At 37.3% G+C, this 27876-nt stretch overlaps 3 protein-coding genes and 1 long non-coding RNA gene across 6 annotated transcripts; 1 reads left to right on the top strand and 3 right to left on the bottom strand.

The window, feature by feature from the left end:
• Positions 1-505: 505 nt before the first annotated feature.
• On the bottom strand, positions 506-5916 carry LOC147512042 (inorganic pyrophosphatase 2-like). 3 transcript variants are annotated; one of them, XM_086603629.1, is made up of 5 exons: positions 5566-5841; positions 5264-5385; positions 4975-5176; positions 4489-4877; positions 506-965 (listed from the first exon to the last, which is right to left on the bottom strand). In XM_086603629.1, exons 1-4 carry the CDS (start codon positions 5701-5703, stop codon positions 4509-4511), a joined length of 831 nt encoding a protein of 276 aa, XP_086459755.1. In that variant the 5' UTR covers positions 5704-5841; the 3' UTR covers positions 506-965; positions 4489-4508. The 3 variants fall into 3 exon arrangements, with proteins under 3 accessions (XP_086459755.1, XP_086459754.1, XP_086459752.1); XM_086603628.1 differs by lacking the exon at positions 506-965 and adding an exon at positions 3067-3541 and having other exon boundaries at positions 5566-5835; XM_086603626.1 differs by lacking the exon at positions 506-965 and having other exon boundaries at positions 4421-4877; positions 5566-5916.
• LOC147512043 (uncharacterized) lies at positions 3325-4285 on the top strand. Its single transcript, XM_086603630.1, has 2 exons — positions 3325-3549; positions 3946-4285. The coding sequence occupies exons 1-2, from the start codon at positions 3325-3327 to the stop codon at positions 4261-4263; spliced, it is 543 nt and encodes a 180-aa protein (XP_086459756.1). The 3' UTR covers positions 4264-4285.
• Positions 5917-19924: 14008 nt separating the features above from the next.
• On the bottom strand, positions 19925-21399 carry LOC147512041 (inorganic pyrophosphatase 2-like). The gene is made up of 4 exons (XM_086603625.1): positions 20984-21399; positions 20752-20873; positions 20463-20664; positions 19925-20353 (listed from the first exon to the last, which is right to left on the bottom strand). Exons 1-4 carry the CDS (start codon positions 21119-21121, stop codon positions 19994-19996), a joined length of 822 nt encoding a protein of 273 aa, XP_086459751.1. The 5' UTR covers positions 21122-21399; the 3' UTR covers positions 19925-19993.
• Positions 21400-23440: 2041 nt separating this feature from the next.
• On the bottom strand, positions 23441-27251 carry LOC147512040 (uncharacterized). The gene is made up of 3 exons (XR_015219592.1): positions 27085-27251; positions 24559-24722; positions 23441-23673 (listed from the first exon to the last, which is right to left on the bottom strand). It is a non-coding gene; the product is annotated as an uncharacterized LOC147512040 (long non-coding RNA).
• Positions 27252-27876: the final 625 nt, after the last annotated feature.

Raw genomic sequence — 27876 nt, 5'->3', positions numbered from 1 at the left:
GGTCGGGCAGTCACCCTCGCCACGCCCGCCTAGTCACTTGCCGATGAACGGCCGTCGGTTTTTTATGTTTGTTTTCAGCTCCTCTCCACCTTTGTTGTTCTGCAACCTGATTTGCAAAAAAAATATATCAGTACAGAGAAACAGTAAAAATAAAATGATGAAAAATTGAAAAAAAAAATAGAAATGGAGAGGTGAGAATAATGCTCCCTTCTTAGATTCTCAACCAATCACTCTCACTTTTTCAATCTATGACAGCGGCACCATTTAAAGCTTTAATATTGTAGTGAGTATACTTCAAAAGAGTTTAGATTAAGAGTTGAGATTCATCCTAAATTATTTAGAGTTTGAGTGAGGGAGATAAAAGAAGAAAGGTACACTCTTGAATATTATAATGGTTCTAAGCTAATGAACTTGAAAGCTTTGATTGTTTATTAAAATGACTTGAAAACATGAAATGAAGATTGATTAAAACATTGAAATGAAACAAGCAAACAAGATGAAGATTGAAACAAAGAACAAGTAACAAGTTGATTGAAATAAAATAAAACAACAAGAAATTAAAAACATGAATTGAAAAACAAGACAAGAAAATAAACAAACCAAATGGTTTGGATCCTAAGACAATGAATGAGTTCTCTCTCCTTTGCTTTTTGATTATATACCCCTACTTTTGCCATTTATAGATTTGCCCTCATCCATTCTAAACTAGACACCTCATCCCTTTTGCTTTTGCTTTTGCTTTTTGGTTTTGGTGCCTTGACCAAGATAGGTTTAGGGCTAAGTCTTCATAATTTGAAATAAAGGCCTCCATCTTTGGTCTTCTGAATTGAGTCTTTTGACCGGTTGACTTGACTTTTTCAGCACTTTTCCATAGCAGCTACTGGTCTTCATAATAAACGTGATTAAGGCTCCTTTTGGTGCTAAGACGCAGCTTTTATGATAAGTGGTCTGAAATACTCCTTAACCTGAAAAATGCAGTAAAAACTATGAGTTGTCTTTTCGTTAAGCGTAAGAGGGACTATAATACAACAATATATGGGTAATAAAATGCACATTTGGGAGCTGATCACAAAGCAAATAATTGGGATGTGGATCACTCGTGACAGAAAGAGTGGGAAGTTGTGGCTTTCTCAAGAAAGCTACATTGAGAAGGTGTTGAAAAGATTCAACGTGGATCAAGCGAAGCCAGTCAGTTGTCCACTTGGTGGCCAATTCTGCATGACTAAATATATGTGTCCAAAGGGTAAGCATGAGCAGAGTCAAATGGAAATGATTCCTTATACATCCGCAGTGGGCAGCTTGATGTATGCAATAGTGTGTACAAAATCGGATATTGCTTTCGCCGTTACTGTTGTAAGCCATTTTTTGTCAAATCTGGGTAAAGAGCATTGGGAAGGTGTTAAGTGGATATTGAGATATCTCAAGGGCACTTCCAAAGTGTGTTTGTATTATGGTGGAAATAAGACCTTACTTGAAGGCTACACAGATGCAGACATGGTAGGTGATGTTGACTCGATGAAGTCCACTTCCGGTTATCTATTTATTTTTGCAGGGGGAGCAGTTTCTTGGCAATCTAAGTTGCAAAAGTGTGTTGCCCTCTCCACTACAAAAGCTGAGTATATTGCAACCACAGAGTGTTGCAACGAGATGCTATGGATGAAGAGTTTTTTCGATGAACTAGGGCTAAAGTAAAAACAGTTTGTTGCAACCACAGAGTGCTCTGACTATGTGACAGTCAGAGCACTATCCATTTGAGCAAGAGTTCGAGTTTTAATTCTAGATCCAAGCACATACATGTGCGTTATCATTGGATTAGAAAAGTTCTTGAAGACAAGTATTTGTGCATTGAGAAGATCCATACCGACAAGAACGGGTCGGATATGATGACCAAAGTCTTACCGAAAGGTAAGTTTGATGTTTGTTGTGCTACCACCCGAATGGTAGCACACTTCTCCTGTTAATTTGGAAATGCATGGAGGTATCCCCCCCCCCCCTCTCACTGTTTGGGAGGGGGAGATTGTTGGAGTTATCCCTCACATGAGGATAAGAAAGAGGAGAGAAACTGGTACTGTTTGTGTGAAAAGGTCTGAGCGCGCACGCACTCAGATTGGTCGTGACCAAGGCGTGCCCGCGCCCTTGCCGTGAAAAAGAAGATAGTTTTTTTTTAGCCCTCTCACGAAACATGTCTACGTCTACTAGAGTTTTGAGATGGAAAAATAAGAAGGTGTGCGCGCTCAGATTGGCCTTGCCAAGAGCACGCCCGCACTCATGCCTTAACATCTCAAGTTTCTAATTTTTCTACATTAACACGAAATTTCGCAAACGTGCCAAAATTTCAGATTACTATAAAAACAGAAGTTAGGTTTTGGAAAACCAAGTCTTGAATAGAAATCCAATTTTGAGAGCAATCAAAATTGAGAGAAAACCCTTGTAAAGATAAAAGCTTGTAAAGAGAGAGGAGTAATCTAATAAGGTGGAGAGACTTGAGAGGAGTGATTGTAATATTCCTTCTTATACTTATAAAATGATTAGCTCTTGTGGAAGTAGGCATCATTGGTCAAACCACAGTACACCTTTATGTTGTAGTATGTTTTACTTGCTTTATATTTCTATTGCTTATCTGTAATAGTTATATCCATAGTTTAGGTTGTGATTATTGGTTGTAGTGAAAAATTAGATTTTTATTGGAGTAGAAGATTGTCCAAGTGCAAACTATTTTAGTGGGAATCGATTGGTATCGTTTTCCCCAACAAGATGATGATGTTCTTGATCTTAAGTCACCGCTGAGGCTGAGTACTAACTATCAAAGTTACAAAAATTAGGGGGAATTTAGCTTCCAGCCCACCGTGCCACGAATTTGTAATAAGAATATCTCCCAAGTCATAAGTGCTGTCATGGCAACGAAATTCGTTTTCTATGCGCCACTAATCACTTATCTCACTATATCACCGATTACCGATACCACCAATGTGGCAATTCATCCCAAACTATATTCATCAATTCATATTCCATGCTCGCCTCTTATCTAAACCCCATTAAACCATTCTCAACTCGTACACAACTCCAAATCGAAACCTCCACCTTTCCATTAACAAGAACTACAATAACCTCCTCATCAAACACCCCCCATGAGAATAACCAAACAAAACTCTCCTCAGCCGGAAAAATTAAACGTCTTGTTTTGTCCCAAGAAGGTAGAACAAAGCTTAACATTGCTCCAGATAGAGACTTCTATGCATATCCACGTTTTGTTACGCACGTCGACATTGATTTCATTCTACTTTAACTGATCTCTATAGAGAAAGATTGAAGCCAGACTGGGAGATGCTTGATCTTATGAGTTCATGGATTAGTCATTTACCGAGTGAAGTTAAGTACAAGAAGGTAGTTGGACATGGACTTAATGCTCAAGAACTGGCCAAGAATCGTAGGCTGGATTATTTCTTTGTAAAGGACCTTAACAAGGATCAAGAGGTGCAAATGGAGAGTTCTAGTTTTGATGCTGTGCTGTGCACAGTTAGTGTGCAGTATCTTCAGCAGCCTGAGAAGGTAAGGCAGTTGATCCTAGTTAGCATGAATATTTAGCAATAGTTAGTGTTACATATAAAATTGCAGGTTGAAATTATATTCTATTTTGATTTGCACCTTGGGACCTATTGAATAGGTGGATCCAAACAGACCATTGAGAAAACTCAATAATAGCTTTGCCTAGAATGCGCGCTACTGCCCTTATGTATGTCTAAAAAGTTTAGTGAAATCAAAATTTATTCTTGCGCCAAATCAGTAGGTCCACTGTGGTTGGTAAAATTCCTCATCTTTACATTGCAGTTATTGAGTTATTCATCTTCAACTTGTATCAGTTTACTAGTATACATTGCAAATGTAAGAAGGCATGCGTGGAGATGAAGTAAAAAAGATGAAAATGCATGTTATGTCTTTTGACAGGTATTTGCTGAGGTGTTTCGGGTGCTAAAGCAAGGAGGAGTGTTTATTGTGAGCATTAGTAATCGATTGTTCTACGATAAAGCTATCAGTGCATGGAGAGAGGGCACTGGTTACAGTCGGGTTCAACTGGTTGTTCAATACTTCCAATGCGTTGAAGGTTTCACACAGTCTGAAACCATTCGGAAGCTAGGCAGTGGCTATGAATCCGAATCAACAACTTTTGGTTGGATTCAGAGGATACTGAGTTTGTTCTCCGGATCAGACCCTTTCTATGCAGTCATATCTTACAAGAATTACAAACCAATATATGAATGGTGAGTTAGTGAAGTTGTCCTGCTAATTGTTCTTATATTTACTACATTTCTTTAGTTTTTTCAACAAGTTAGAGGAGGCAAAGATTCATAGAGCGGTACTTTGTCAGTTAATAAATCCTCTCGAAACCAAATAACAACACAAGTCCAAATAACAACACAAGTTTAGGTTCAACTGTTTCTGATCAATTTGTATTCCATTAGTAAAAGGCTGACACATTACAGGCCTTACCTTTAATGAAGTCTCAGTTACTATTGAGGAACTGAAACAGCTTGCAGCAGTAGCTCCTGGGTAGCTAGCGGAATTGTCTGAAACTTGCAATCACTTGGAATCAACATAGAAATTTCATTACTATTGTCTCCCATGTTGATTGTGTTAATGAGATGAAGAAGAATCATTTCAAGGTCATCCCCATTGCTCCACTCGTGAATTTGTGCCTTGATGAGTAATGGATTACTACATATTAACTCCCACACTGGGTAATCCTTCCTTGGCATCACATAATCAACTTCTCTAAGCTTAGTACTAGGGCAGAAATCATTTTTCCCGTCTCCAAGATAAATAAACCGTTTCTTTCTATTAGCGAACACCGATGCTTTGATTCTCTCAATCACTAGACCCTGTTACATTCTTAAAGTTAGTTTATGTGCAAAGAATACCAATATTATTGCATTCATGATTCATGAAAAATAAATTTAAGGATCGCAGTTAAGATACCTTGCACATATTGGGAGGACAGAGTTCACAACCAAGGGAAGAGGTGTTAAAATTATGGTAAGGTATGATCCTAAGCCTTCCTTCTTCGTCGACAAAGCATGGATTTGTGTTAATCTCGGAGAAACAATCAATTAGGCCATGATGTTTTAAGATCGTCTCAATGAAGAAGTGATTTGCATCACTCACAATTCTCAAGTCACACCTGAAGGATAACGTTAAGGAAAAAAACCATCAGTCTTGCATGGATGATGGAAACCAATAGTTTGAAAGACAATGAGAAGAAAATTACCCAAGGACATGTGCTGATTTAATGGCAGAGATGATCTTGGGATACAGAGGAACCCTTTTCAAAACCTCTGCAATCTCTTCGATAGTTCTTCCCAATGAGTGAAGCTCCTTCATCATCCTATCCTGAACAGATTACAAATGTGAATTCTGTTATTAGTACAACAAAGGAAGAAACTGGGAAATAAAGAACAACCATTAAGTTTTACCATAACATGTTCTTTTCAATGAGTTCTTTCAGAAAAAAAATACTTTGTGCTTGAAAAGTGTGGAAAAAGCAAAGAAAAGGGGGCAAAACAAACTAACCATGAGGGTGTTCCAAGGCATGGTAGGAAGAAGTTCATTGAACAAGTCTGTGGCACCTAATTCATCCACCACCCAATTATCACTATCAAAATCAATAATTGTCTTATCGAAATCAAAAACCACCACAATCCCAGCCATCCCAACTATCAGAATCAATTTCTTGACGTTCACAAACAAATTAAATATTTTTAAGATCACTACTTGTTACCAACACTTTTCTAAGGCAACGAAGCACGTTTTCACAACACTACAATTTATAGTATTTATAGGCACCTTACGAGCTGCTAGAGAAGCCAAATCTCGGGTATTTATTTTTAATGCCAAAGAATATTACATCCAATTGTTTGTAATACGTTTTGAATCCACGAGTGTTCCTTTTTAAGGTGAGGTTCTAGATTTGGTGGAATATTCCCCGAGGATAAAAATTAAGAACAACTGTTTTGCTGTTTTGCATGTGTCACAAATTCTTTCTCGTCATTAGTTGAGAGAATATGCGAGTTTTGTTCTTCAATTGGTTCAAATCCTAATTCCCATTGAACGCACTTTTTCACTTTTAGGTCTCCAAAGTTATTGTTCATGACACAGTTGAGCACTTGCAGCCTTCTTGGTTTATCCACTACTTAGTGGAGTGCCCCAACTCGCGGATGGGTGACAGAATTAGATGCTTTAGTAAGTTCACGGTATTTTGATGTCATCTGTAAAGACTGTAATAAGTTCAACTGTACGTTGCCAAAAGGTCTCAAAATTTAAATGAATAAAACTAAAAAAAATGTCCACTACATTTTTGTTTCGGCATAACTGTGGGGCAGTAAGCGATAATCGTTAGTTGGTCCAGGAGCAATTAGCAATAGGCCTTCTAGTCTGTCGGATATGGAATATAATTAATCTGTTGATTCTCTCATTATATTTTTCTTTCCCCTGTAAGTAACAACGTGTCTGTAGATTTCTTTCAGGAAGTTTCCTAGCAATATGAAATAAATCATCACTCAATGCAAAGCTAGCTAGGAACAATGCTATAGTTGGGAGAAGAGGTGTTACTAAAGGAGATGAAGAACTGCGTTCTTACTAGGGCGTTTTCTCCTTAATCGAAGAATTTTGAACGACTTGATCAGTTTTGAATCCACTATGTGCCAGTGCCTTGCAATACGTACGAAGTCCAAATTAAATGGCCTCTTTGTAAACGTGCCTAGTAAATTGTAAGTACCATTTTAGGCCTAGTAATAAGCTAATCAGCACACGTACCCTTGACGTCTTGTACGATTTGTTTGTCAAGAGTCAAAAATCAAACAGTTCGAAAACATTTTTCAGAATTTCCATTTTCAAGAAAGAACGATTACAAGTGCATTAGTGGCTTCTGCGCAGATCGGGTCTCAATGGGTATCGTAAGTGGGTAACTCAGTAACTGATCCCTCTTGAAAAATGATGGGAAGCTAGACCGGTAGATATTTGATCGCACGTTCAACTTCCACTCGATGAAAAGAGAAGAAGGGATGCAGGGCAGCACCCATGGTTTAAATGGGATATCTGCTACTTTCATCCCTTTGATAGAGGAATTAGAGAAGTACTGAAGGAAGCACGTTTTGATTCCTCAACATTATATTTATCTTAGGAACGTTGTGTATTCTTTTTTTTTAATCGGTTAGGTCAAGAAATGTGTAAGCAAGAAATTGGTCCAAGGCCCATTTTCAAGTGAAAATAACTCTCTCAACCCGCGTTTTTAAAGGACAAATTTCTAGTAAAAATAACCCATAAGGATAAATAGTCCGGATTTGAAATAAATATTTTCCGATTTTACATTTTTTGTCGTTTTAATTTGCTATGAATAATAAGTGTTCATATCTTATGTTGATGATTGTTCATACCCAAATAAGTGAACGTACCTCATACAATATATTAATGTATGAACTCCAACAGGCATTCTTACAGATCATACATTATGTTGAGATATGAACATTGATTGTTCATAGCTCATGTTGAGGTATGAATAGTGATTATTCATACTCAAATAGATGTTCTTACTGATCTTACATTATGTTGAGGTATGAATATTAATTGTTCATATCCCAAATAGGTATTAGCATGATTGTTCATAGCTCATGTTGGGATATAAATAGTGATTGTTCATACTTCAATAGGTGTTCTTACTGATTATACATTATGAACATGTATGAACAGTAATTGTTCATAGGTATGAACAATGAGTGTTCATAACTCATGTTAATATATGAACAACCCAAATAGGTCAATCATACTCCAATAAGTATTCTTACTGATCATACATTATGTTGAAATATAAATAGTGATTGTTCATACTTATTTGGTATGAACTATGATTATTCATACAAACAAAACGACCCGGTGCATATAGTACGAACAATGATTGTTCATAGCTTACGTTGAGGTATGAACAATAATTGTTCATACCCCAAATAGGTATGAGCAATGATTGTTCATACTATATACACTGGGTTGTTTCGGTTGGGCCGGGCCGTTTATTATTTTGCGCTAGGGTATACTTGGTTTTTCATCTACCCAAGCAATTTTTAATTTCGCGTGAGTGATTAAAAAAAAATGGTTCTCAGAGTTACTTTTTCCCCCAATCTATCATGAAGAGTCACTCCCTGTTGTATAAGAGTACTCATTGTATTGTATAATTGCAAAATAGTAGATTAATGTAACCTACTAATTAATATAAAGGATAACGTACAGTATACCCATTAGTGTTGGGGAATAACGATTCTAATCGATCCTCACTATACATATAACTTGTAATATGAACACACTACTACTCTAGACAAATTCTAAATATCCACTACAACCAACCTAGCATGCCCAACTCTCTAAACAGCTATTAACAACAAATAATAATGCAAAGAAAATATAAAGCATACCACAACATAAAGATGTATCGTGGTTTGGCCAATGATGCCTACTTCCACAAGAGCTAATTCTTTTATAATGTGGGAAGGAAGATTACAATCACTCCTCTCATGTCTCTCCACCTTACTAGATCACTCCTCTCTTTTTACAGACTTTTCTTTCTGCAAAGGTTTTCTCTCAATCTTGATTGCTCTCAAAATTGGGTTTCAATTGTGTTACTTAGGTTTTCCAAAACCTTGTTTCTGTTTATATAGTAAACCGCAATCTCGCGGTTACTGTAGCAAAATAGAAACTGCGAAATTAGACATGGGCGCGGGCGCACTCTCGGCAAGGCCAATGTCGAGCGCACGCGCCCTCAAGTGCCTGTTTCGTTTTCCAGTACCAGGCGTGCCTTGGGTTTAGACCAATCTGAGCGCGCATGCGCTCATACCTCTTCATGCAAACAGAACTTCTTTCTCATCCTCATGTGAGGGATAACTCCAACAATCTCCCCCTCCCGAACAGTGAGGGGGGATACCTCCATGCAATTTCCAAATCAATAGGAGGAGTCTGCTTCCATTCCGGCGGTAGCACAACAAACATCAAATTTACCTTTTGGTAAGACTTTGGTCATCATATCGGACCCGTTCTTGTCGATATGGATCTTCTCAATGCACAAATGCTTGTCTTCAAGTACTTCTCTAATCCAATGATAACGCACATGTATGTGCTTGGATCTAGAATAAAAACTCGGATTCTTGCTCAAATGGATGGCGCTCTGACTGTCACATAGAACTACAAACTATTTCTGCTTTAGCCCTAGTTCATCGAAGAACCTATTCATCTATAGCATCTCTTTGCAACACTCAATGGCTGCAATATACTCGGCTTCTGTAGTGGAGAGGGCAACACACTTTTGCAACTTAGATTGCCAAAAAACTGCTCCCCCTGCAAAAGTAAAAAGATAACCAGAGGTGGACTTCATCGTGTCAACATCACCTGCCATGTCTGCATTAGTGTAACCTTCAAGCAAGGTCTTACTTCCACTAAAACACAAACATGCTTTGGAAGTGCCCTTAAGATATCTCAATATCCACTTAACACCTTCCCAATGCTCCTTACCTGGATTTGACAAAAATCGGATTAAAACACCAATGGCGAAAGCAATACCCGGCCTTGTACACACCATTGCATACATCAAGTTGCCCACTGCAGATGCATAAGGAATCTTTTCCATCTGACTCTTCAACACCTTCTTAATGTAATTTTCTTGAGAAAACCACAACTTCCCACTCTTTCTGTCACGAGTGATCCGTATCCCAAGTATTTGTTTTGCTTGACCCAAATCCTTCATCTCAAAGGACTTACTCAAGTCTTTCTTCAGCTTGGATATCTTATTGATGTTCGGGCCAACTATCAATATATCATCCACATACAGCAAGAGCACTATGAAATCCCCGTCTGGAAATTTCTGAATAAACACACAATGATCGGAAGCAGACTTCTTATATCCTTGCTTCACCATTAAGGAATCAAACTTTATATACCACTGTCTCGGTGCTTGCTTCAACGCATACAAACTCTTTATCAGCTTGTATACTAAGTGATCCTTGCCTTTGACCTCGAACCCCTATGGCTGGTCCATGTAGACATCTTCTTCAAGGTCTCCATGAAGAAAAGATGTCTTGACATCTAGTTGCTCAACCTCTAGGTTCATACTTGCGGTCAGACCTAATACCACCCTGATAGAAGTCATCTTAACTACAGGAGAGAAAATTTTATCAAAGTCAATACCTTTCCTTTGACCGAATCCCTTCACAACAAGGCGAGTTTTGTGCCTTGGGTGTGGATTATTTTCCTTATGCTTGACTTTGTAGATCCACTTATTCTTGAGAATTTTTCTTCCTTTCAGTTTCTCAACTAAGTCATAAGTGTGATTCTTATGCAAAAATCATCTCATCCTACATGGCCTTCAACCACTTCTTTTTGTCTGTACCTTCAAGAGCCTCTTAATAGTACATAGGTTCTCCACCATCATATAGTAAAACATATGTATGTGGTGGATACCTGGTTGAAGCTTGTCTCTCTCTATCATACCTCCTTACCCTATTTTCTTGTGGCTCAGGAGGATACACTTCTGCTTGCTCAAGTGGTGGTTCATGCACTTCATCTGCATCTTCTATATCAATAGGTTCTATCCCATTATGAGCAATAGGATCATCATCATGAGCTTCAAACCCATGGTTCTCTGCATTCTTAATGCCTTCTGCACGTTCCACAATAGGAACTTCTGGTTCTGAATCAACAAGATCATTAATGAAAGCTTCTAGCTTCTCACCATCCTCAAAGTCTGCTATGGTTTGGTCTTCCAAGAACACAACATCTCGACTTTGGATTACCTTCTTGTTAATCGGATCATAGAGTTTGTAGCCAAACTTCTCATCCCGGTAACCCAGAAAAATGCATTGTTTGGCTTTGTCATCAAGCTTGGATCTCTCATCCTTGGGAATATGAACAAATACCTTGCACCCAAATACTCTCAAGTATCCATAATCAACATCTCTGCCTGACCATACTCTCTCTAGATAATCATTATTCAGAGGATTTGACGGCGATAGGTTGATCACATGCACGGCTGTACGCATTGCTTCTACCCAGTAATTTCTAGGTAACTTAGAGTGAGACAACATGCATCTCATACTCTCTACAATGGTACGATTCATCCTCTCGGCTATACCATTTTGTTGCGGTGTCTTGGGAACGGTCTGCTCATGATGAATCCCATGACTCTTGCAATACTCTTCAAACGGCCCTATGTACTCACCCCATTATCTGAGCGAATACACTTCAAAGGCTTCCCTGTCTCTCTTTCTACCATGTTATGGAAAATCTTGAACACACCAAGTACTTCATCCTTGGTCTTCAAACTATATGCCCATATTTTTCTTGGCGCATCATCAATGAAAGTCAAGAAGTACAAAGCTCCCCCGTGGGACTTTACTTTCATAGGACCACATAAGGTCAGTGTGAACTAGCTCAAGGACATTGTCCTTTCTGTGAGACGAGAATCTTTAGAAAGACACCCTGTGTTGCTTTCCTACGAAACAGTGAGTGCATCTATTCAAATGCATACCTTTGATGTCTGGCAGGGCCTTTTGCTTGGTAAAAACTTCCATGCCTTTTTCACCCATATGGCATAGTCTCTTATGCCATAGCTCGGAGGAAGTTTTTTCTTCTGCCGTATTTACTTCTTCTTTACACAAATTAGCCTGTGTCTTGTAAAGAGAGTAAGTTTTTTTTTCCTTTGGCTGCTAAATGGAACCTCTGCTCAGTTTTCATATCCCATTACCAAACGAGTTTAGAAAGCCATCATCATCTAAATTTCCAGCGGAAATTAGGCTTAGCCAAATATCAGGGACATGTCTTACATCCTTAAGTGTCAGGACATGTCTTACATCCTTGAGTGTCAAGGTGTAGCCGACATTGGTTTCTACATGAACATCACCAATGTCTACAATCTTTGAGACTCTACTATTATCTATCTTTACTTCACCAAATTCACCAAAACGTGATAGAATGCTCCACTATGTATCCTAGAATGAGGTACTAAGATAGCACACACCACAATCTGACACAATTCCCACTAGATCATCGACGACTAGTGTGGTAGTATCTCTGCATGTGTTTCTGTTCCTCTTTACCATGTCTTCATGTACACAGTTATTTTTCTTATCCCTTTTTAGTGTTCTACACTCATACCTGAAGTGACCCTTGGTGACACAATAGTAATATTGTCTCTCTGCTTCTGTCATCACCTCTAGAATGAGATGGTTTTATGCTTTTACCTCTCCCCCGCTTCTCTGTGACCAATATCTCTAAGTGAGAGGAGTTGTTTCGTGAACCCCTTCTTGTCTCCTCATTTAATAATGCCCCGGTAGCCATCTCCATGGAAATAACTCCATCCTTAGCGGCTCCGTTAAGAGAAACTACTAAAGTTTCCCAACTGTCGGGTAGAGAGTTTAATAGTAACAAAGCCTCAACTTCGTCACCCATATCAATCTTCATCAAGTGCAACTGATTGATGGTATTCTGTACTTCATTAAGATGCTCAGACATTAAAGAATCTTCTTTGTATTTCGTGTTGACAAACTTTTTAATGAGCAGCACTTTGTTTCCGGCCGACTTCCTCTCATAGAGGTCTTCGAGTTTCTTCCACAAGCCAAAAGCAGTAGTCTCTTGGGATACATGGTGGAAGACACTATCGTCAATCTACTGTCGAATGTACCCTATTACGCGTTTTTCTGTCAAGCTTGCTCCATTCAGCCGCAGCAATTATTTCCAGTTTTTCTCCCCCATTTTTAATGGGTTGTGTCAAGTCTTTGCAATAGAGCAAGTCTTCTATCTTGGCTTTCCAAATAGTGTAGTTCGCTCTATTCAGACTAGTTATGCAAGTGTTCACTAAATGGTCCATCTCTACAAGCTATTTCAACTCAAACTTTCTCTCAAGAATTTTGTCAAACACCTTCCGAGCAAAATTTGGATAACACCCTAGGTTAATCTAACCTGGCTCCAATACCACTTGTTGGGGAATAACGATTTCAATCGATCCCCACTACACAGATAACTTATAATATAAACACACTACTACTCCAGACAAATTCTAAATATCCACTACAACCAACCTAATATGTCCAACTCTCTAAACAACTATTGACAACAAATAATAATGCAAAGAAAATATAAAACATACCACAACATAAAGAAGTACCGTGGTTTGGCCAATGATACCTACATCCACAAGAACTAATCTTTTTATAATGTGGGAAGAAAGATTACAATCAGTCCTCTCAAGTCTCTCCACCTTACTAGATCACTCCTCTCTCTTTACAGGTTTTTCTCTCTGCAAAGGTTTTCTCTCAATCTTGATTGCTCTCAAAATTGGGTTTCAATTGTGTTGCTTAGGTTTTCCAAAACTTTATTTCTGTTTATATAGTAAACTGCAATCTCGTGGTTACTGTAGCAAAATAGAAACTGCGAAATTAGACATGGGCGCGGGCGCGCTCTCGGCAAGGCCAATATCGAGCGTGCGCGCCCTCAAGTGCTTGTTTCGTTTTCAAGTACCAAGGGCACGGGCGCGCCTTGGGTTTAGACCAATCTGAGCGCGCGCTCAGACCTCTTGATGCAAACAAAACTTCTTTCTCATCCTCATGTGAGGGATAACTCCAACAATTAGATCTTCATGATCAAGCCAATTAGCCAAAAGATGACAAGTTTAAAACTTACAAGTATATGGAAGTCTGTTAGATAAGAACATTTCAGTAGTATTGTATTCCTGCCTGCACTGGTGAATGGACAGTACTACGACTCTGTAAAGATTAATTGTTAGAATAGTTGTATAAACACAGCAACTAAAGTAGAACAGAAGGAACAGTAGCAATGAAGAAACAAGGACAGCAGTAACTGGGAATAACCAAGGCGCGGATTAAGTCGTCCTTAAGGAAAGATTTAAGCCCTTCCAATGGTGCGAGAAGGCAACGGTGGCGTCTTCCTCACAGGATTCAATGGTTAATGACAACGACTTTGCACTAGAACGGACTACCCTCTAGAACGGCAATACAACTCTCTCGGGCGGTGCGGGGAAGAAGAGAATAAGAAAAGGACTGGTTTGAGTTTTCTGTTTCTCTGAGTTGAGTTTCTGATCAAGTCTCTCCTCTCTATGGACTCACAGTCCTATTTATAGAGGTTAGGAGGAAGAGAGACCAACTCCTAATAGAACACTGAAACTTGCTGCTCAAGAAAAAGGCAAAACAAGTTTAGGCTATTGGTCAAACCACTACCCACAACAGTAAGCCCAAGCCCAAGCCCGAACCCTACCCGATGTGGTGGATAACCAATGTGGGACTACCTACTATGCACTAAAGTGGAGAGAACACCATTTGTTCATCTCCTCCACTTTGTACACACACACTAGTATTTAGAAATACACAAGAGATTCCAACAATCCCCCACTATTTCAAAATACTAATAGTCCCCCACTATTTTGGAATAGGATATTATAAAAGAAATGGGTTAACGAAATGCCAGAGAGAATCGAAAAAACAATGCATAAGATCTTGGTGCTTTTACGGGCTTGAACCGGTCATAAGGTAACATATCTTATAATACATTGAAAGTGGTGGATTAAAAATCTTTTGAACCAACATTCCCTTGTAGTAAAATAGAGGACATGCACCCACATTGCTCTTTCATTATATGCATGTTAAGCGGTGTTAGCGCTTTTGGCCCTTTTACTGCTGTTCCATGAATGCTCTAGAGTACTTTGCCTCGTATACTCATAAGAACCGACCAGTTCTACATTCACATAGGTGGATATCCATCAAGTGTACATTGCAGTTAAAATACACTATCTCATTATAAAATGGACTATGGATTCCAATAAGAGTTATAACTCATCCTTACTCATTGCAATTCTAGTTATACAAAGTATACTATAGTACCATCTCGTCATAGGGTGGGACGTCTCATAAATAAATAAGACGATAGTACTGCAGGACGACGAAGTGACTTGTTTTTCCCTTTGAACCTACTTCATGGGATCTCCAATCACATAGGTAGGGTTACCGTCAGTGTCGCCCTATATCTGGGCAAAAGTCCCATCCCCCTCGACGTATAACCACTTGCCTCTAAATAAGTGGTGCGGTTAGACATGTGACCAAACTAAGTCCAACCTAACATAATCTCTAGCAGCTGCTTGATTAAGTTATATCTCAACTTACATGTATTCTTTTCCCATTGCACATAAGATAACATGTCTTAGCTATTGCAATGAGACAGTTGCAAAGCATATACACATCAAGAGGCTGTTTAGAGCCAATGGGAAGATTTGCCAAGAGGTTGCTAACCCACTCAGCATCATCACATGCCTTTTCTAAGGCGATTAGCTTGGATGATATCCAAGATACTCAATTTCCACCAAAGGTAAACACATAAACATTACTGAATCCAGTTTATAACATATTACCCTTCTAACAATGATGGAAATCTACTAAATATCAGTCCATAATCAATGGCTCTGCTATAGTACTTGGATAATCTGACAATATACTTATAAGGACACAATGGGTTATCAGCTCAGTATGCCATTAATGTAGGCAATGTCATGTCTCACATACATTATCCATCAAGTACAATTGGCTACCAATGATATTGACATATTTAGTATGAGAAAATACAAGGAGATTATTTTTCATAAGATGGATATTTGCCACAAAAGGTGTTAACACATGCTTACTATCATAATACCCATACTTTTCAATAAAAAATATTTCTACTAAGTGCTATAACAATATAATGAGACCAACATGAGTTTTAATTCCTATATTCACCAATCATTCAATTCTATAATGCCCGAAATTCCCCTATACCATCTGGCCGGTCTGGTTTAAGGTACGCTGTGGCCTTCAACCATATTCAAACGTCAACATCTTGACAACTGAATATAACAGTTACAGAAATGAGTTTAGCAACATAATAAACTATCATTTTCAATGATGGTTTATGATGTGTTTCAAATAGGAATTTCTCTGTCTCATGCACATTCTCAATGCTAGCACTCATGATATTAAATCATCTAAACAAAGAGAGATTAACACATATGTCTTGCTTTACTCTAAAGAAAGTACACATTTTTTTTTTATCAACAACGGTACTTTGACATCCATATGACACTAATATGTTGTTGAATTGCTCATGCCATTTATAGGCACATGAATCAACTCATACAAAGATTTAACTAAATTGTATACCTTCAGCTCATCACCTGGTACTACTTGGTATTGTAGTTCCGCACAACTACTCAACTAGAGTCTTTAGAATTATGTAGAAGAAATTCTAGTTATATGAGCAAGGTTTCAAAATAGTATAAATCTTGTCTCTGATTGAAACCTCTTGGCTATTATTATTAGTATTGTATTTTGCAATACAACTATCACGTTTTAGTTTTCTCTTGAAGATCCAATTCAACCTATAGATCCCCCAATAAATTAAGAGTCCAGTTTAGAGGAGTTGTATCCTTCAAAAAGGACATTTCTCATAGACAGACAACTTCCTTATAGGTTAATGAATTTTTCTCAAGAAACATATAAACATCATCACCGTTAATGGTGGAAATACTCATTGATAGTCTTCCAAATTTCTTGTGCAGAAATAATGGGATTATCTTATGTAGTTCATTATGAACATTCAACCACTCTATGCCAATTTCTCAGAAAGCACAACCTCAAATAAAATTAGCATATAAGACATTCAATAATAGTGTGATATCTACAAAATTGTTATCACGCATGACAACTAAAACAAACATCACTATTATGAGTTTCACCAATGAACATCTACTAGATAGTTCTAGGTCTCAAAAAAAATCTTTTAGATTCATTCACAATAGCCTTGGCAAAACACCCCCCACATTTTGAAGCATTTTTGGATAGGCCCAAAACCTTTCCATACTTTGTAGTTCAGTGTCTTTCCAATTATCTTGTGAAATGAACTATGGTAAAACAGTGTCATGCAAATGGGTCACCAACCCCCACAGTTCAATGGTTACTCAACCTAATCAAACTTACATGCAAAACACATTATACCGCTACAAACATTAAAAGAAACACCAACAATAATATGCACTCTTATGACAAGAATATACTTTACTCAAGTCTATGATTATGGATCATATTAAACATAGTCATATTATGTTCATGCTATCTATATGAAAGGAAATCCACAAGTGATTCAAATGAATTTTAAAGAATAGAAGAATTAGATGAAAAAGGTTTTACCCAAGATAAAATCATTATCATTCTTATTTTCATCATTCAACATTCCAACTTACATAGAGAGACAATCCACGCACTTGTACATCACCTTGGCTATTTATTCATAGTCATAGGAGGATGATGCCTAATAAGACAATCCACAAGCATTACATCTCCTTGTCTAAAATAGTCACTGGAGGATATTGTCTAAGAAGACAATCCATAACCTTACATCTCCTTGACTAAATTAGGTTTAGGAGAATATGATTGTTTCCCATATTGTTTCCTCTCGTAGACAACGATGCTCATTACTTAATAATATATGACATGGTTAAACTTCATGCCTATGTTAAATAATACATTCATGCCAAATATGGTAAATATCATATCATAGGTTCAGGAAAAGTAAGCTTTAACTGTACCCCTCACAACAAAAAGTATACGATATTTAAGCAAATATAGCCACTAAATATGCAAAACAACTGAGGACTCCACCTCCTCTTTTTACATGAGCTCAAGTAAGATAGAATACCCTATCAACAAGACCTCAAGTACTACCACAACATCTAATGGCTCAACCCATTAATGTCTTCAACTAGAAAAATTTACTAATAAACTATTATCAAGTTTAAAGTAAATCCACGATGATTAATATCCAAAACTAGCATGCTACACAACTTTAACATATGCTATATTGGATATAAGCTACGAGTTACTTCATCTAACATGTATTTTCACAACAATACAATTATAACCATCGTCTAATAACACGTTCACTCAATAAAGGTAAGCAATTATGCATTGAATACATTATAATTACTATCCAAGATTTGAGTGTGGTTGATATTAACTATCTTAAGGTCTCTCTTAGACCATCTACATACATCTACATATGTACAAAGAAAATTAATATCAAACTACTTCTAGTCAAACCAATTAATTCCTCAGTGATAAACACGTATAATTTGTTGACTAGGTTATTAAAGAAGTTTAAGCTTAGGGATTTTCCTCCTAAGAAAACTAGCATGCAACTCAAGGCAAGAATATCACCATATAATTAAACCAAAAGAATTGCAAAGAGTGAAAGAATACGATACCTAACCGATTGAAAAACCGGATTACCATATTTTCCTCCTTCTAGAAAAACAGTTCAAAAGAACTGTAATTCTAAACCAGCTCAGGATGAATTGGGTATCAAGCCTTATACCACTGGAAAGCTCTTTGAATCAGCTATCCAACACAAGAAGCGGATTGCAAAATCGAGCTCTGAACTGAAAGTTATAGCAGTTTCCATAACGAGTGACTCAACTGTTAAAAAGACGAACTTTGACGTTTTTCTTGATAGAAATCTCATATTTGACTCCCACAAACGTAGGAGAAAGGTCTACAACCATATAGGGTTTGATAAACCACAAAAGATCAATAAATATTCAATCTTTAATTGGTTTCTCTACCAAAAACGAAATTATTAGAAAATTTCTAAAGTCATAACCCAATAACACAAACAATAACTCAAAGTAAAAGACTTATCTTTTGATTGTCGTATTAAAGCACTCTCCTTTGTTCTACTACAAAACTCTTTCCTTAAGATTGTTAAAATAGTTGTATAAACACAAAGAACTAAAAGTAGACGTAAGAAACAAGATAGCAATGAAGAAACAAGGACGAAACAAGAAATAATAACCAAGGCGGATTAGGTCGCCCTTAAGGAAAGATTTAAGCCCCTTCCAATGGTGCGAGAAAGGCAACGATGGCGTCTTCCTCACAGATTCAATGGTTAACACTGACTGACTTTACTTTGCACTAGAACACCGACTTTACTTTGCACTAGAACGGACTACCCTCTGAAAAGCAATATAACTCTCGGGCGGGTGGGAAGAAGAGAATAAAGAAAATTTGGTTTGAGTTTTCTATTTCTCCGAGTTGAGTTTCGATCAAGTCTCTTCTCTCTATGGACTCCACAGTCCTATTTATAGAGGTTAGGAGGAAAGAGAGACCAACTCCTAATAGAACACCGAAAAATCTTTCAAGAAAAGGCAAAACAAGTTTAGGCTATTGGTCAAACCACTACCCACAACAGTAAGCCCAAGCCCAAGCCCGAACCCTACCCGATGTGGTGGATAACCAATGTGGGACTATCTACTATGCACTAAAGTGGAGAGAACACCATTTGTTCATCTCCTCCACTTTGTACACACACTAGTATTTAAAAATACACAAGAGATTCCAACAGATTGAACCCGGCAAGGAAAGCTTAATATATTTTTGCTGCTCCTGCTGCAGCTGAGTTATGCTTCTTTTTTAGTCTTTGGCTCCAAATACCAGAACAGGTTGATTGAGGAATAAGTATGGCTGATGGAGTTAGCAGTGGTCGGTAATATAGTCTTGTGATAGGTAATCAGACTAAAAAAGAAGCATCTCGATCTTTGCGACTAAACCATTGAACATATGGTTAAACTGTTTAACACGTACAGCTAGAGCCTACATTCGAACGTCAGCATTCTTGGCAATGGAATTGAGTTGCGGGTAGCCGGGTACTGTAGATGTTATAGATTTTGTCCCGTTTATAAAGACAAAATTCTGACAGCGTAGTTGAAGCAGAGTAGTCAAGATAACAGATAGATCCAAACCGCGAATACACTTTCAAAGAATATGGGTAAAGTTTCACCACAAAAATAACAACAAAACTTACATTATTTCCAATATGTTTGTATTTGATTAGTGAAAAATTGACACATTACAATTAATCAACTTGTTAGCTTCTAATGAGGAACTGAAACAGCTTTAGGCAATAGCTCATGGGCCACGATGGGAACATCCTGAAACTTGAAATCACTCGAAATATGTGAAGAAACTCCAATGCTATTGTGTTCAAAGATGATCGTGTTAACGATATGAAGAAGAATCCTTGCTTGTTCATCCCAACTGCTCCACTCGTGCACTTTTGCCTTGATGAGTGATGGATTACTGCATATTAAGTCCCACACTGGATAATTCTTTCTTGGCATTGCATAATCTCCATCTCTAAGCTTGGTACTTGGGCAGAAATCACCCTTTCCATCTCCAAGATAAATGAGTTGCTTTGCGAATGCCGAAGTCTTAATTCTCTCTATCACCACACTCTGTTGCAAGTGTAAAATAAATTATGGTTACACAAATATATTAAATACCATGCAATGTACAACTCTCTCGTAATTCAGCCAGGAAAATGATGTTTCTTAGTCGAGTTACCTTGCACATGTTAGGAGGGCAGAGTTGACAACCATGAGAAGAGGTACTAAAATCATGGTAAGGGAAGATTCTAAGCCTTCCTTCTTCATCGACGTAGCTCGGGTTTGTGTTGATTTCCGAGAAATAATCAATTAGGCCATGATGTTTCAAGATTGTCTCAATAAAGAAGAGATTTGCATCACTCAAAATCCTCAAATCACATCTGAAGAAGATATAAAGTACCCATTAGTCATCTTAAATTGTTTGCATAGACAACAATAGTATGGAAGATAATGTGTAGGATAAATACCCAAGGGCATGTGCAGATTTAATGGCAAAGATGGTCTTGGGATGCAGAGGAGCTCTTTTCAAAACCTCAGCAATGTCTTCAACTGTTATTCCCTGTGAGTGAAGTTCCTTCATCATCTTATCCTGAACAGATTACAAACACGAAGTCTCTCATTAATAATAAAAAAAAACTGGTTAACAAAGAACAACAATGAAGCGAAACAATAAGAAAAAAAACGACAACAATAACTAACCATGAGAGTGTTCCAAGGCATGGTAGGGAGAAGTTCATTGAACAAGTCTGTAGCACCCAAATTATCCACCACCCAATTATCACTATCGCAATCAATAATCGTCTTATCGAAATCAAAAACCACTACAATTCCAGCCATTGCAAGTTGCAACAACTACCAGAAACAATTTCTTGACGTCGACAAAAAATTGTGTTTTGATAATTACTTGTTAAGCCAACACTTTTGTAAGGCAATGGAGCTAGTATGTCACATTACACGAATTCGTTGGTATTTATAACGAATACAAGTTGAATGGGCGGCTAGTGTTTTTATGCCAAGGAATATTACGTTTCAGAGACGTACTACTAAGTTGAAACCACATGATTTCCAAGTCCGATGAGGATCTAGGTTCTTAGGGAATATGCCCAGAGAATAATGAACAAAGATTTTGCACGTGTCACATAGTTTATTTCCACTATTAGTTGAGACTTGATAGAATATGCGATTTTTGTTCTCAATTGGTGCCAAACGAATATGGAAACTTATTTTGAACAAATATTTCCATTTTAGGACTCTAATTGTGAGTTTTGGTGCGCTTCTAGCTTGATCCGATTAGCTTTTGGTGTGCTCCCACTAGGCGGATAAGTGATATCTCATCATCTCATGTCCGTATCAGAATATGCTTTCTCAGCACTTCTACCCCGACTCTAAATCAGGCTTCATAATTGGATAACATTGATTTGCATTGCCAATACATGCAGTCGTGTATCTCAAATTCTCAATACGAACCACAGGTGTACCGTGTATCTCCACAATTATTAATACGTTTTCTTATTGGACCAAACTAAGTTACAAAATTTGAAGGAGAAAGTGCATGGTCCTGAAATCCCAAGTTGATCTAAAGCTACCCGGACATTCTTTTGTCAAGCCTGGGAACAGCATGTACAGTTTTTTCTAGAAGGAACTACATTTAGTTTTCCCCATTACATTTTCGCCCACTGTAAAAGATTTTTCAAGCGCACAACAAATATTTTAAGGTCTTATAAAGGTTGTACACAAAAAAAAAAGAAAAAAAAAGGTGTAAGCCTCTATGGTCTGAAATTCTCTTCTATTTGTTCAAATTGTGAATCAGTGAAATAATGAGGGACAGCATACAGTCTACTGCAACCTAGACAACCCCTTAGTGCGCCAGCCTGAATATTTTGACTACTTTCAACTTTTAGAATATAGATAGCAAAACTAAAGTTGGATTCTATGATCCTATTAATTTGTTCGTTTATACATGTGGATTGTGGATTGGTGATACAGCCAGATTAAACACCTCGTTTAATCATATTCATATACCAAGGGTGCTATTGGCTCCCGTTCTTTCCCAGCTTGTCTACGTCTACTACAGTCCTAATTTAGAAAGTAATCAGTCTAGACTCTAGATCATAAGAATTAAGAAATCATGCTTCAAGTCTGTAGTGGATATTTGGCATTATGCCTTCATGGTCAAATCATTGGTTTCACTTGCTTTGGACAGCTGCATTAAAATATTCTAAACAACAAACGCCCGCCTACGTACATTCACTACATTGTACTTCAGAACAATAGATTCGAATTGAAACACCTTAGTGGGAGAACGATTTTGAGTATAATAAGTGATGATATGAGGTAACTCTGTCAACTTGGTTTGATTTGATGATTGCTAATTGGTTACAGTTTACACATGGTATACTGCATTGTGATATCATGGCAGAGAATACACCTTCACGACGAAAGCCTTTTCTTACATGATATCCTAAAATAAGTTGTTCATCCGAAAAAGAAAAAGAAAAGAAAATACCTATACTTCAGGTATTTTAAGTTACATTAAGTGCAACTAGGCACCAACTTGGAGAATGGTGTAGAAACTGCGAGCAAAAATCGTGTAGAATGTTGTTTTAGTGAAGGAAATGCGGTAGAAGCGTCAATAAATGAGGATGGCGTTATGTGCTTGTCGAGGAATGACTCTGAGCTTGGGTAGCTTTAAATTGATTGTTAAAATCGTTGTTGTGTGCCTGTGGCTGTGGAACCATATGTCCATGTGAACCGTGAAGTAGGCTATTGAAGCAAACTCGGCTGAGATGACGTAATGTTTCGATGTAATTCGAAGTTTCGAACATAGAAACGAGGAAATAAGGTCAATGCAAGAGAAATTTGGTGACTTCTTCAAACAAATGATGAAGGCAAGCCAGATAGAAGAAACTATAGGCGAGGTTAAGATGTCAGAGTCTTTAGTTTCACATCGTTTCTGATAATATTTCTAGAAAAGAGTAGATGTTTTTGTGGTCGAAAGGAAGAGTTTAATAGATGATCGTGGACATGAGATCTTAAGCGTTTAGCAGCATACAACTTGGTAAAGACAAATAAAAGAATTTCGTGCAACATAATTACTGAGAACGCACTGAACCATTTCACTATGCTACCGTTCTTCTACAGTAAAACACTCTAAACTTGATTAGCAACCAATCTCTGGAGTTAACTTTTCAGCATTTCTACAAATATGTCCAAGTTAGAAACCACATACAATTGCATCCAGAAAACAGAACTCCAAAGTCTAAATTTTTTTTACAGACAATACCCGCGTGCCAAATTAAAAGGGAAAAAACATACACAACCACAAAAAAGGATGGGATCTTAATTTCTGATTACATCGGATACCCCCATCCAACACAGTGTAAATCATCCTGCAAAGAAAACATGGTGAATGTCAGTCATTTCTCTGTAACTGGTATAATAAGACAAGCATCGTCCACTAACTCCAGTTCTAACTTGGTGAATGTCAGTCATTTCTCTGTAACTGGTATAATAAGGCAAGCATCGTCCACTAACTCCAATTCTAAACTTGGCTTTTGACCATATAAAGCACAGAACAACGAACATTTTTCTAGATTGAAAGCACAAAGTACCAGGGATGTAATCAAATCCGAAGGTAATACAAGATCCATAAAATTGGACAGGAAACATTGCACACAGACACATACAAACACTGAATAAATTTTACCTCAGGAGAAAGATTTCAAAATTTTCTCATGCTTATCTCCAATTGTCACTATCCAAATATGGATAATAGCTTCTTTTCAAAAGCTGCCAGCTTATCTCGGTTGTCTGATATTGCCTTAAAAAAAGAAGAGGTTTAAATAAATCTCTTCGTTTTTTTATTATAGTCAACTCGCAATTTGAGAACTGCTGTAACTAATGGCAGAAAAGTTGTGCACCACGCAAAGCTTTTTAAATTTGTAGCATTTTGTGCTATGATTTCAACAAACTTCATTTCGTACTCAGAATCATCAAGGTATAAAATCATAACTGATTTTAGTTGAGATAGTGTGCACTGGAAGCACAACAGCCATTCCAAATCTGCTCCCGATCACGTTTTGTAGTCTAACAAAAAGAGTAATGATAGGCTGAATACTGCTAGTTAATGTACTTCAAAACAAAGAATTAAGTAACAGAAGATATCAAGTATGTGATGATCACCTCTTAGAATATGTTATCTCAGAATATAGTGGACAACAAAACAAATAATTACGAAAACTGATAGATAAGATTGATAGCTGGATAGTTGGTACCTCTGTAGCAACATCAAGTAAAGTAATGTGAAGAGTTTCTATGCAAGGGGAGCTTTTCATCAAGTCTGTTGTTGCTCCAAAACACAGAACTCGACAATCCATGCTAATCGTCACTGTCCTTAACTTTTGAAGTGGAGGGGGGACTTGTTCAAAAACTGTGAGCGCTACAAATGTCTTTCCAGTCAGAGAAAAGATAGATCAAAAGTTCAAAACAAACATAGAAAGAACAGTTCAGCTTGAAGATAAGTATTGTAATAATTTTCAGTCATAAGATTTGCATTCTAGTTATGATTTGATGTATTATTTTCTAATAATACAAGAAATACATAAGCAAATACAGAAATAGGAGATATTTGATACTCCCAAAGAAAGGATTAATGGGATAGTACAGTAAGAAAAAAAGTTGAATGCCTGAATGTCTGAATATCATATATCAGAGATGAAAAGAAAAAATACTATGTGCTGTACAATTTTTCTCTTTTCTTTTGTTGCTATTCAGCTCAACTAGTGTCTCTAGACATGGGATGGTTGACTCGCGTGTTAACCAATAGTTGTGTTTCTGTTCGTTCTTGTAGAAGAAGCTCGTCTCGGGCTACTTTAATATTGAATTCTCATTTTCCCGTGAAACAATAAGAAAATATCTAGATGACCCTTACAGAAAATCAACTCATTTAGAATATTCCCAAGCTTGTTGTGACTTGTGCAAAAAGAAACTAACTGAACTTCTTCAGAGTATTTAGCAAATTTATGACAACTCAAAAGAGTTGTTTATTACCGATATACTTTGTGGTGAGGGGATCATATTCTCCTTCAATATATCCATGCGATATTGTGCAGGGTTAGATTCCTATCTGTATGTTTTCTTTCCAAATTCAAATAATACTATGTCCACCTATCTTTTTCCAATTACCAGATACTAACTCAAAAATGTATTTCTGTCTATCATAATTCCAATGAGTGTGTCCAACTATAACATAATGAATTTAGTGTGATTCACAAAAATAAAAGTTTGTCCAAGCAATTCACAGATGAACTAGATAGTATAAACTACAATGTGATACACGGCTAGAGCGCAATATTAAGATGGAGTAGTAAGTTGATAACATCCCAATGTGTATAAACTATGGTATTAGTGATAGACTGACGACGTCTACTATAGTGGGATTGAATTGTGCTCAAGTCATGAAGTGTCTTCATGGTGGCGTATTATGCATATGTTCCTATTGCCAAATTAATCTGCAAGATTGGAATCATGCAAGAGCAAGGAAGTATACGTATATGTGTGACAAAGGCTGTGCTTGTTTACCTGGACATTTCCAGGTTAGTTTGGACTAAATCAGGGCATGTTTTATGTAGATGGAAGTGTATCTACAACTATAGACCCACCAATAATGATTCAAATACAAAGAAAACTCTGCTGCCACGTAAATGCGGAGTTTTAGCTCTATTTGCATCATTCTGGGAAGGGTTTTGGAGGTAAAAGTACCTACACCTACTAAAAGCATTCTTACAAATGTTCATTAGCATCCCTGTTCTAGCTCCAGTGAAACCTGAAAATCTTTACAGATGAACTAGGAGAGCCAAAATGTCCAATGACTAATCTCGAAGTCTTCTGGGGTAAAGACAAAGAATACCAATATCGCCAAACAGATTTAAGACGGAATAATCAATTGTCTCAGCATCCACTTCCAACACAATGGTATGGGTGATGGAAAATGGTGTCGAAATCAACTGTTCGAATGGATACTCACAAGAATCCAACCTATTGAAAGAGATGATAAAATAGCATAAACTATTCACCACTTGAAGTCACCCGCAGCTTATATGGGTTCATGATTTAAATTAGTTCAGGCGATTTGGACTGCAGTTGCAACTTTAACATTAAAACAAACCTAAATTCAAAAACAGCTACTTCCCTTCAAGAATTATCCTCTCAATGCTATAGTATAGTATTTGTAATAAGAAAAAACCGAAGGAGAAGAGAAGGCATGTTTTGATCAAAACTTTAGCAGCCTCTTTCCGAAGGACCTTCAATCTAACTTCAGCAGTAACTAGAGAAGAAAGATCACCCAGAGAATAATCTTTGTACTTGTCGCGTTTACTGCCGACTGATCTAAGATAATGAGTACATATCTTAATCACACATTTGTGATTCCTTCCAGCAAAAAAACGATTTTCTAGCACTAAGTTTTGTAGTGGAAGCACTGATATCTAGAGACTTAAATTTTTAATGATCAAATTCTCCAGGAATGGACAACTTAAGAGCAATTTACCTTCCGCATGAATCCAGTTCCAATGTCTTGGGAGCTTAAAGTAGCAGATGTAATTGCCAAAGTAAAAAGAGAATCAGGCAATTAAATGTAATAACTTAACCAGTACTCAAAATGGAATTGGCAGCATTAATCCATCGTTCAATTCAATCTACTTCGCTTATACTCCAACAACATGATAGAGAGAAACTGGAAATATTAAAGTTTTCATGGAGTAGCATAACATTAACATTGTTGATAAAATACACAAACTTACTGTCATCATCACACAGCCGGCGTATATCCAAGTTCAGATTCGGATCATCTCCATCTTTTCGATATCTCAAACACATGCCAATAAACAACAATCATTTTCAGCACCGACCTTATAGCATCACCGACATTATAGATAGATAGATATAAAAAATCGTCCACAAGATATGTAAATGATATGGGTCTGAGGTCGGACTAATTTGGGCTGTTACCAATTACTTGTGGGCTTGAGCACAGGTTAGTAAGGGGTCCACATTAGAAGCCCAATTATATGTTAAAAAAAAAGGAGCCCAACATTAGAAGGGGCTTCAGTAGTGGGTTGGGCTCGACACATAGTACTTAATAACCTGCTCTGGTTTCACTAGGTAGGGGCCACAGAACGGCAACTATTACAGGTTTGGCCTAATATGACGCTTACAATGTTACATAGCCAAGTAATTGGAAGGATCAAACAGCACAACACCAACAGTAGCTATAATAAGTCTATAACTTGTAAGTACTGTAGGATTTACACTACTTACTTTCCATGGAGGAGTTTAAGATTCGTTTGTTTTTCTGAGCCTCTGAATGCTGAATGCTGGATGTTAAATGGTCCATCCTCTGAATACTAAAGGCTGATTGCTGAAAAACATGTTTGTTTTCTGTTAGATTAACTTGGCTCTGAAGGTTGAATATAAATCATTCGGACAATTTTACCCATGCTATCTATTTTAAACACTAATTTGATTTATTGTAAAACCAAATATATATTATATTTGAGGAGGGGAGATGGATTATCGAAGAAAAGAAATGATAA

The sequence above is a fragment of the Coptis chinensis genome, chromosome 3 (genome assembly GCF_015680905.1).
Source record: "Coptis chinensis isolate HL-2020 chromosome 3, ASM1568090v1, whole genome shotgun sequence".
Classification (NCBI taxonomy): domain Eukaryota; kingdom Viridiplantae; phylum Streptophyta; class Magnoliopsida; order Ranunculales; family Ranunculaceae; genus Coptis; species Coptis chinensis.
The sequence above is the reverse complement of the archived record's forward strand: the minus strand, read 5'-3'. Positions and strand labels throughout refer to the sequence as shown.

What these genes read in the sequence shown, in the direction of transcription:
- LOC147512043 (XM_086603630.1), top strand. Translation starts at nt 3,325, where the DNA reads ATGCTTGATCTTATGAGTTCATGGATTAGTCATTTACCGAGTGAAGTT. An exon ending in ATCTTCAGCAGCCTGAGAAG is followed by an intron (nt 3,550 to 3,945) that starts GTAAGGCAGTTG and finishes GTCTTTTGACAG; the next exon opens with GTATTTGCTGAGGTGTTTCG.
- LOC147512042 (XM_086603626.1), bottom strand. Translation starts at nt 5,703, where the DNA reads ATGGCTGGGATTGTGGTGGTTTTTGATTTCGATAAGACAATTATTGAT. An exon ending in AAATCAGCACATGTCCTTGG is followed by an intron (nt 5,177 to 5,263) that starts GTAATTTTCTTC and finishes GTTATCCTTCAG; the next exon opens with GTGTGACTTGAGAATTGTGA. An exon ending in GTCCTCCCAATATGTGCAAG is followed by an intron (nt 4,878 to 4,974) that starts GTATCTTAACTG and finishes AGAATGTAACAG; the next exon opens with GGTCTAGTGATTGAGAGAAT.
- LOC147512041 (XM_086603625.1), bottom strand. Translation starts at nt 21,121, where the DNA reads ATGGCTGGAATTGTAGTGGTTTTTGATTTCGATAAGACGATTATTGAT. An exon ending in TGCCTTGGAACACTCTCATG is followed by an intron (nt 20,874 to 20,983) that starts GTTAGTTATTGT and finishes TAATCTGTTCAG; the next exon opens with GATAAGATGATGAAGGAACT. An exon ending in GCCCTCCTAACATGTGCAAG is followed by an intron (nt 20,354 to 20,462) that starts GTAACTCGACTA and finishes CACTTGCAACAG; the next exon opens with AGTGTGGTGATAGAGAGAAT.